Source organism: Priapulus caudatus, unplaced genomic scaffold (assembly GCF_000485595.1).
Source record: "Priapulus caudatus unplaced genomic scaffold, Priapulus_caudatus-5.0.1 Scaffold37, whole genome shotgun sequence".
NCBI classification, from domain to species: Eukaryota; Metazoa; Priapulida; class Priapulimorpha; order Priapulimorphida; family Priapulidae; genus Priapulus; species Priapulus caudatus.
Window position 1 is genome coordinate 536,441 of NW_014577098.1, and position 9,515 is coordinate 545,955.

General features: G+C 47.5%; 1 protein-coding gene and 1 long non-coding RNA gene across 2 annotated transcripts in view; both read right to left on the reverse strand.

The window, feature by feature from the left end:
- The window catches only part of LOC106818702 (TBC1 domain family member 16-like), a 45,110-nt gene that overhangs the window by 9,254 nt on the left and 26,341 nt on the right, over positions 1-9,515 (reverse strand). Inside the window, exons 6-11 of the mRNA XM_014823382.1 lie at positions 8,771-9,048; positions 6,823-6,957; positions 6,189-6,375; positions 5,804-5,935; positions 5,114-5,305; positions 3,819-4,062 (exon numbers count right to left, since the gene is read on the reverse strand). Of these exons, the coding sequence (XP_014678868.1) occupies positions 3,868-4,062; positions 5,114-5,305; positions 5,804-5,935; positions 6,189-6,375; positions 6,823-6,957; positions 8,771-9,048 (1,119 nt within the window). The 3' untranslated portion in view covers positions 3,819-3,867. The remainder of the gene's footprint in view (positions 1-3,818; positions 4,063-5,113; positions 5,306-5,803; positions 5,936-6,188; positions 6,376-6,822; positions 6,958-8,770; positions 9,049-9,515) is intronic.
- Positions 7,448-9,488, reverse strand: LOC106818793. Its single transcript, XR_001395298.1, has 2 exons — positions 7,753-9,488; positions 7,448-7,705 (listed from the first exon to the last, which is right to left on the reverse strand). It is a non-coding gene; the product is annotated as an uncharacterized LOC106818793 (long non-coding RNA).

A 9,515-nucleotide genomic window follows, 5' to 3' on the forward strand; every position in this document is an offset into this window, starting at 1 on the left:
TCCTGCACGCTGCAACGGTCTCTGCGACCTTTGCTGGTGCGTTGACACCAGCGGCCATCTGGACTGCGAGCACCCGCGGTCTGTTCTTGCCAACATGCTGTGGCCGTCGTCGAATGCCTCGGTGCCACCCTGAACGTAGGAGCGTGTCCCCACGTGGCAGCTACCTCACCAGCTAATCACGCATTTAGTGGTCCCTGTGTGGGTAAGGAGCGTGTCCCCAAAGGTGGCATGCTACCTCAACAGCTACATCAGTAGGGGCCGAGTAGTGGTCCCTTGGTGCGAAGCGTGTCCCTGCACGGAGTGCATGCCTACTTTACACCCCCTCTCACAGCTACAGAATCCCCTGGCAAAGAAATGCTGCTGAGGGCGTGGTAGGGGGAGACATGCGGGAAGTACGCTAGGGGTGTGGAGGCCTGCTACCCTCACAACCTAAAGCATGGCCATTAAGTACCCCTCACCACTCGGAGTCATGAAGGAAGAGTAAGGCATGGGTGGTGTGCCACACCCATACGGCTAAAAGCTTGGCCATTAAGCTAACCCCCCTCAACCGAGCCGGGCCATGAAGGAAAGGTAGCAATGGGTTGTCGTGCCACCGATAAGATACAGCGACATAGCATGGCCATAAATGTCCCCCACAGAGGACCCGGGGCATGAAGGAGAGGTAGCATGGGGTGGTGTGCCACACCATACGACTACAGCATGGCCATTAAGATACCAGGCCCTCACCCCGGGCCTATGAAGGAAAGGTAACATGGGTTGTGTGTGCCACACCCATACGACTACAGCAGTGGCCGGTAAGTGCCCCCCTCGACCACCCCGGGCCATGAAGGTAAATTAAATGGTAGCATGGGGTGGTGTGGCCACCGATACAGATACACGACTATAGCACTGGCCAAAATTAAGTGCCCCCTCACATACCCCGGCCCCATGAAGGAAAGGTAGCATGGGTTGGTGTGGCCACCGATACTAATACACGACTACAGCATGGCCATGTAAGTGCCCCCACACCCCTGGGCCATGAAGAAAGGTTAGCATGGGTTGTGTGGCCACCGATACAGATACACGACTATAGCATGGCATAAGTGCGCCCCTCACACCCGGGCAATGAAGGAAAGGTCGCCCTGGGTTGGTGTGCCACCGATGTACAGATACACGACTATAGCATGGCCATTTAAAGTGCCCCCTCACAAACCGGGCCATGAAGGAAAGGTAGCATGGTTTGGATGTGCGCACTCGATACAGATATCACGACTATAGCATGGCCATTAACTGTCCCCCTCACACCCGGGGCATGAAGGAAAGGTAGCATGGGTTGGTGTGCCACGACCATACGACTACGCATGGCCGTTAAGTGCCCCCCTCCACACTCCCGGGGCATGATAAGAAATTAAAGGTAAGCATGGGTGGGCGCTCACCGATACAGATACTACGACTACAGCATGGCCAGATGAGAGCTGGCCTGCAGGGCGTGGATGGAGGCGTAACGATGACAATGCCACCCTGGGCAAAGCTACAGCTACACACATTCCACCCCGTACTAGGAGAGACGGCAGCGGATGTCGAAAACGCCCTCCGTAATTCTCGAGATGATCTTTCGAAAACCCACGCAACGTCTGCGAGCTGAGTCATCGACGGTAGTGCTCCGCATCGCCAGGATGCGACCCCAGGACGTCCGGAGAACCGCCGCAAAAAGAACAGTCCGCGAATAGCAACGCCAAAGATGAATCAATTGTGATTAATTCGAATGAGGCCTTTGAGCATAATATAAAACTGGGCAGCCTCTGTACATTCGCTAAATAGTTTTTTAAGTAGAACGATGTTCCGTAAGTACGAACCGATGACGTGTCCAGTAGTTCGAGTGTGCAATATGTGAGAAGTTTAAATAATAGAACGCGTTGGGAAGTAAGATGAGAGAACCGAGAGACACTCCCATAGATATCGCCTAGCTCACAGTTCCAGCGTTAGAACCATAGGTGGGGGAGAACGTGGGGATTAGTCTGAAATCCCTTTTTCGTGAGCTAAAGAGGAGTAAGCTTCAGAGAGTACCCACCTTGCTTGCCCGGGTGGGAACGTTGTGTAGTACCTCTCCACTTTGGACTTCTGGCTGGTGACCACACAAATATAGTTGTCAGCGTTCGTGTTAGCGTACGACGAAAGTGACGTTTCTCAGTGTTCGACGGTAAACCATTAAAAGTAATTATATATAATATATTATATACAAAACATTAACGAATATAATATTACGAATCAGTCGAACCGTGCTGGGCACTCTCTTTCCGACGTTAAGCCCCCGCAGGTAGCTACTGTTAAACAATAAGCTGAAGTGTTATGAGTGAAAATTAGTTGTATAGAGCATCCAGGTATTTGCTTCGTGGGATGACATTGATTACAGATATTTAGGAGGATAAAATATTTCACGCGGTGACACAATTAGAGGGCATACGAGCCGTGTACAGAAACCAAAAAGATCAAAATGTAAATTATATTGTGATAAATAGATGTATTTTATTTTTGTGAGTTGTTTAAAAATTTGAAACATAGACACACTCAACTCATACTCATCTTGATCACTTAAATATTATCAAGAAGCTATAATACCTATTTACTAGGTATTAATAATTTTATTATATAATATATGTATATTAATAGACATACCGTTCAGATTTTATAGAGGCAGAATATTGCTATATATGATATATATATATATAAATATATATTATATATATTATATATATATATATATATATGATTTATTATATTAGATATATATATTATATACAACAACAACAACAACAACAACAACAACAACAACAACAACAACAACAACAACAACAACAACAACAACAAGAGCAGCAGCAGCAACAACAATAGAGGCATGACAGCTGCTCCTATAGCTTTTCAGGATCATGTTGTGGTACTCAAGATACATGTAATGTTGGAGATCAGTGACCCACTAAGACAACAGCAACAATAATAAAAATAACAACAATAACAACAACAAACAACAACAACAATAATAGTAACAACAAAAACAACAACAATGACGACGACGATGACGACGACAACCCCCACATATCCTCTGTGCCACCGCAAAAGAAGCAGCAGCAACAAGTTACAACAACAACAACAACAACAACAACAACAACAACAACAACAACAACAACAACAACAACAACAACAATAACAACAACAACAACAACAACAGCAACAGCAACAACAGCAGCAGTATAGTTAATAGCACCCGGGCTCCTACCTCTTCTGGCGTATGTTGTGGTACTCGAGGTACATGTCGTTGCGTATCTGCTCTCGCTCCTCGTACGTCGACATGTACGGGTAGTAGTGCAGCAGGAACGGCCACGCCTCACTGCGGATGCTCGGGTCCAGTCCACCGAAGAAGATCGCCTGCAAATGATCACAGCTCTCTAATTAACATTAACATCTCTATTACAACTCTAATTGCTCCATTACTACTATACCGATCCCCCCCCCCACCCCACCCAGTGATTTAACGCAGTCCCAAACCAGCACCACCTGGCGATGTAACCCTGTATTGGCTGGCACCCCCTGGTCGCACCACAGCGGCGCCCCCTGACGGCACATCGTCGCACTGCGCCAGCACCCCCTGGCGGTGGACGTACCTTACGCAGCTGGTGGTCCTCTTCGATCTGTCCGTCTGAGTTGACGTAGGATCGCCACAGCTCAGCGTTGACGGCGCTGTGCGTCCCCTCCTCGGGATGTCGCTCTGACTCGCTCACCTTCGGCCGGCAGATCGAGAACTGCTTGCACATGGACTCGCGCGGACCAGTCACCTGGGGAACGGACGACACGATGCCACCGTGGGGACACGCTCCTACCACACAGGGACCACTACTGCCCGTGATGTAGCTGTGAGGGTAGCATGCCACCGTGGGGACACGCTCCTACGTCGGCGTGGCCACCGAGGCATTCGACGACGGGGCAGAAACCGGAGTCCCACATGCCTGGTCCGCACAGGTCGCAGAGACCGTGCAGCGTGCAGGGAATACGCTGCAGCTGCCTGTACTGGTGCAGCAGACCTCGCGCCTGCACGAAAACACAACAACAGCAATCAGCGATGACATATCTCGATGATTGTCAACTAGTTAATTCATCTCGATGTCTTTTGGCGTGTAATGTCGAATGTTTTTAATTTTAGTAACAGATAGAGACAGATGGTATCCGAGTTGTAGAGTCACTGTGGTGGGTTATGCAGACGCATATTGTTAATTACTGAAAAACCTTGGTGCTACTAGGTGAAATGTCTTCTACAAAACAACAGGTTACTACTGAATGGCATACCTGCTTTAGGGCAAATAAGGTGCTACTAGGTAACACACCTCCTATAAGACAACAGCAGTGCCACTATAGGGCGTACCTTCTATAAGGGCAACAGCCATGCCAATAGATGGCGTACCTTCTATAAGACACAGCGGTGCCAATAGATGGCGTACTTGCTATACGCACAACAGCGGTGCCACTACATCGCATACCTTCTTAAGGCAACAGTCATGCAATAGATGGCATACCTTCTATAATAGAAACAGCCGTGCCCAGCTAGATGGCCGTAGCTTCTATAAGACAACAGCAGTCGCCACCTAGATGGCATACCTCTCGTATAAGACAACAGGCGGTGCTCACTGATATGGCCCGTACCCTTCTATAAGGACACACAGCCATGCAATTCAGATTGGCATACCTTCTATAAGACAACGCAAGTGCCACGCTGAGTGGCATACCCTTCTATGCAAGGCAACAGCCATGCCAAATAGATGGTGTACCTTCTATAAGGACAACAGCAGTGCCACTATATGGCATACCTTCTTTAGGCAACAGCCATGCCAATAGATGCGCGCGCCCCTACCTTCTATAAAGACAAACAGCCATGCCATATAGATTGGCTACCTTCTATAGGCAACAGCCATGCCAATAGATGGCGTACTTCTATAAGACAGTAGCGTCTCACTAAGGTGGCGTACTTCTATAAGACAACACGCGCGGTGGCATAGATGGGGCCCGTACCTTCTATAAGGCAACAGCGGTGCCACTAGATGGCGTACCTTCTATAAGACAACAGCGGTGCCACTAGATGGCGTACCTTCTGTAGCACGACGTCACCACGCATGTGCATCGCGAGGCTGCTGAAGTGTAGCAGCATCTCATCAGACGGCATGTCCAGCGTTATGATATCCTGCCCATAGATGGCGATGATCGCCACACAGATGAACAGATGGAAGTAGTCGGTCTGATAGTGTGCCCAGCACGCCTCCCACATACGCAGGGCGTCCGGCTGCCAGCGGGTGAAAAACCACAACGTAGATTAGCCTAAACCTCATCAGAGACTCATGTGAAGCGAATAGAGGTCTGGGTCGTGGTTATGGGATGCAGGTCCACTGCACTAGTCCACGTGGGTTCAACGAGTTTTTGACTCGACACCATTGAGCTAACGATAAACCTACTTAAGGTTCTATTAGCTCATTCGTGCGAATAATACAATGGGCTCCCTGGAAAACTGCACCCACCTAAAGCTATAACCACTTCTGGGGTACATGATAGGAATGTTTCAGGTATAGAAATTTGCTTAAGAATATTTATAAACGTATTTTAATAACAAAAAGTAATGAGTGATCCCTCACATATGTATTCATTACGTATGAGATTACTCTAATTAATTACTTACATAACTAATATTTAATTCGGCAAATAAAGAGATCTGAGAGCACATAACATGGACTCGTGACTGCAGTTAAGCGATTTCACCGTCACACGTTTACTCCCCAGCACTCACCTCCTGGAATTCACGTTTGAAACAGAGAAGAATCCAGCGATGCGTGAAGAGCAACTCAAGGGCGTTGCTCTGACGGCTGAGGTGATCGTATAACGGCGACTGCATCTCTCGCAGCAGTTCTCTCAAGTAGCTCTATAACATGTCAGCGATGTGATCATATTACACACACATAGCGGCGGCTTTCACAGCTTCACTAAAGCTTCACATAAAGCTCTACCCAATTCTAGCAAAATCAAAATCAAAAACAAAATCTGGACCGTTTTACGAAAAAATCCTCTTCCAAAACGTACCACGCACGAAAAATATGTGCCATGAAAAAACCTTTAAATAAATCACGAACATCTTTACTTAACGAGCTCCATATAGCAGCACGTGGGCCCCTTACCAATTGCTTGTCGATGTCAGTGTCTTTGGGCGAACTCACGAAGATGGTGCCCTGCATGAGGCCGACGAAACACCAGAACGTGTCGGATTCGCTGTGCACCGCTCTGAGTACGGGGGCTAGCAGGTCAGACATGCCCTGCGTGTATCCCATGCGCGGGTTATACACCGCATAGTTCAGCAGGATGTTCCTGCAATCAAAGCAAAAGCACGGTCTGGTACTGCGCTCGGTCGCAAATCTGCGACGACTGCTTAATCGAGTGATCACGAATAAACAGGTTTAGTGTAGGAGTGACGACGGTTTGGTTCACACGCTGTTCGAGAGCGATGCAAACTGGTTAATTAAGTTGCAGAGTTTTAAACCCGAGCCTTTAGCGCAAACTGTGCAGAGCAGAGATGCTGCAAAAAATGCACGAAATTTTACCTTGATGGTTCAGCGTAAGCTTTGTCATCACTCATAAAGCTGAAGTTGTCACTTATATCTGAAGTTGCAGCTCAATATCTTGACACTTCCCAAGCCTTTCTCAATTTTTACAGAGAAATGTAAAATGTCAATTTTTACTGAAAATCTCAGTGAGAAATGGCTTCCCCCTCGTAGAGAAGGGGAGTCGAAATGGAGACACACTCCTCGTGCTTACCTCATTATCTCGAGGTTTGGGTTGTTCTCACCCTTAAAGAAGGGGTTTGAGCGGTCGGTTCTAACAACATCTTTGTCCACTGTACACTGGATTTGCCTCCAGAACGTCTCCTGCTGCTCTTCCGTAAACGACTCCCTGCGCAAAGCAATACACTAGTGAGCAAGCTAACACGAAGCACACTGAATAGCAACAACACACACAACACAGTCACGACAACAACGTAGCTATTTTGCATGATGGCAGCTAGGTGGTAGAGGCAACAACAACAACAACAACAACAACAACACAACAGCAACAGCAGCAGCAGCAACAACAACAAATATATATAATATATATGATGTATATATATTTATGTGTCAGTGTGCAGCGGCAGCCATGGCGGCAGCCAGCGTTTGTTGCAGATGAGCATTTGGTCGGCAATAATAGGTGAAAGAGAGTATAGAAACATTAAGACTTTGAAGTAAATAGATTTCGTATTTATTTAGCATTATATTTTATTGAAACGCTCCAAGTGCCTGTGATAATAGTGTTTCCCCTGCATTGACACGAGCGAGGCGGGCCGCCTCGCTCAAATTCTCAGCCGCCACACAGAAATTTGTCCAAAATCCTCGGTGACGAAAATCACTGTTCTTCCATCAATAAACTACACTTTATTGAACTAAAATTGAAATAAAGCTTCAAACGTAAACCACAACGCCGCGTACTTACGATACTGTCAACACACGAATCTTGGCAAGGCATATATATAAACAGGTTAGGAAGATGATTGGCCACGTACTTGAGCGCCACAGGCACCATTGTTGACTCCAGCAGCGAATTAAGGGCACTATACCTATGCATACATACGCATGGGTGTTCGTTTGTATTCTACACCAGGAAAGTGCTTTCGTTGAAATAAAATCACATATCATACTGTTGAGCGTTATTAACGCAAATGAGAGCATTAATTAACTAATAATATTTTTTTAAATTTTTGGTTGAACTAAGTATTTTTCAAATGTATGAACTTCAAATTCATAAGATCATTGATACACAGAAGATAAATATAACCGGAAGCTTCAAGATCTTTGCCACGCTCCAGGCATTCGCCTCGTTTTCGACAGTATTACTATTTAATGTGAATACTTGTATCATTTCATATTCATAGTTTATTTGTTCCTTTTGACAACTTGAAAAAGTGATTCAAGAGTCTCATATAATGTGTTCAGAATAGTCGCACCATTTTTTTAAAATTTTTCCGGACCCCCCCGGGCCCCTAGCGTGGCGACCACCTTCAGTGATCGCGTTGCTCGCTCCTCGGATAGCACAACCACCAAAATAAATTTTACCACCTCGCTGACCTTTTTGGTCAGGGGAAACACCATGTATCTATATATATATATATATAATTACCTTAATGGTTTACCGTGAACACGAGAAAAAACGTCACTTCGTCGTACGCTAACACAACGCTGACAACTACGCGTAAAATATGGAAGTCAAAAAATGTTGTCACCAGCCAGAGATCAAAGTGAGAGGGACTACACAGCAGCTATCCTGGTCCCACCCGGGCAAGCAAGGGGGTACTCTCTGAAGCTACTCCTATAGCTCACGAAAAAGGATTTTCAGACTCGGCCCTCCCTGCATAATTCCCCACGTTCTCCCCCACCTTTTGACTTTAACAGCTGGTTCTAACGCACTACTGATGTACACTACCAAGAGGCGATGCTATGCTACTTCCCACGGTTCTATGCATATCTCAATGCATAGATGCTCGACCGCTAAAGTTTCACGCACAATGCATCACACGAACTACTGACACGTCATCGGTTCGTACTACGAACATCGTTCTACTTAAAACACACGTAAGCGAATGTACAGAGGCTGCAGTAGTAGTTGTAATATTATGCTCAAAAGGCCTCATTCGAATTAAATCACAATTGATCATCTTTGGCTTGTATTCGCGGACTGTTCTTTGCGGCTGTCTCCGGACGTCCCGGAGCATCCTGGCGATCGGGAGCACCGTCGATGACTCAGCTCACCGCAGACGTCTGGTTTCCGGAAGACATCCTCGGAATTTACCGGAGGGGGTTCGCCGGACATCCGCTGCCGTCTCTCCGACGACGACCTCCGCTTGGATTCGCGGTGGAATGTGTAGCTGTAGCTGCCAGGGTGGCATGTCATCGTTACGCCTCCACTCCCACGCCTGGCAGGCCAGCTCTCACTGGCCATGCTGTAGTCGTGTATCTGTATCGGTGGCGCACCACCCCATGCTACCTTTAATTTCCTTCATGCCCCGGGGTGTGAGCGGGGCACTTAATGGCCATGCTTTAGTCGTATGGGTGTGGCACACCACCCCATGCTACCTTTCCTTCATGCCCCGGGGTGTGAGGGGGGTACTTAATGGCCATGCTATAGTCGTGTATCTGTATCGGTGGCACACCAACCCATGCTACCTTTCCTTCATGGCCCGGGGTGTGAGGGGGGTACTTAATGGCCATGCTGTAGTCGTATGGGTGTGGCACACCACCCCATGCTACCTTTCCTTCATGCCCCGGGGTGTGAGGGGGACATTTAATGGCCATGCTATAGTCGTGTATCTGTATCGGTGGCACACCAACCCATGCTACCTTTCCTTCATGGCCCGGGGTGTGAGGGGGGTACTTAATGGCCAAGCTTTAGCCGTATGGGTGTGGCACACCACCCCATGCTAC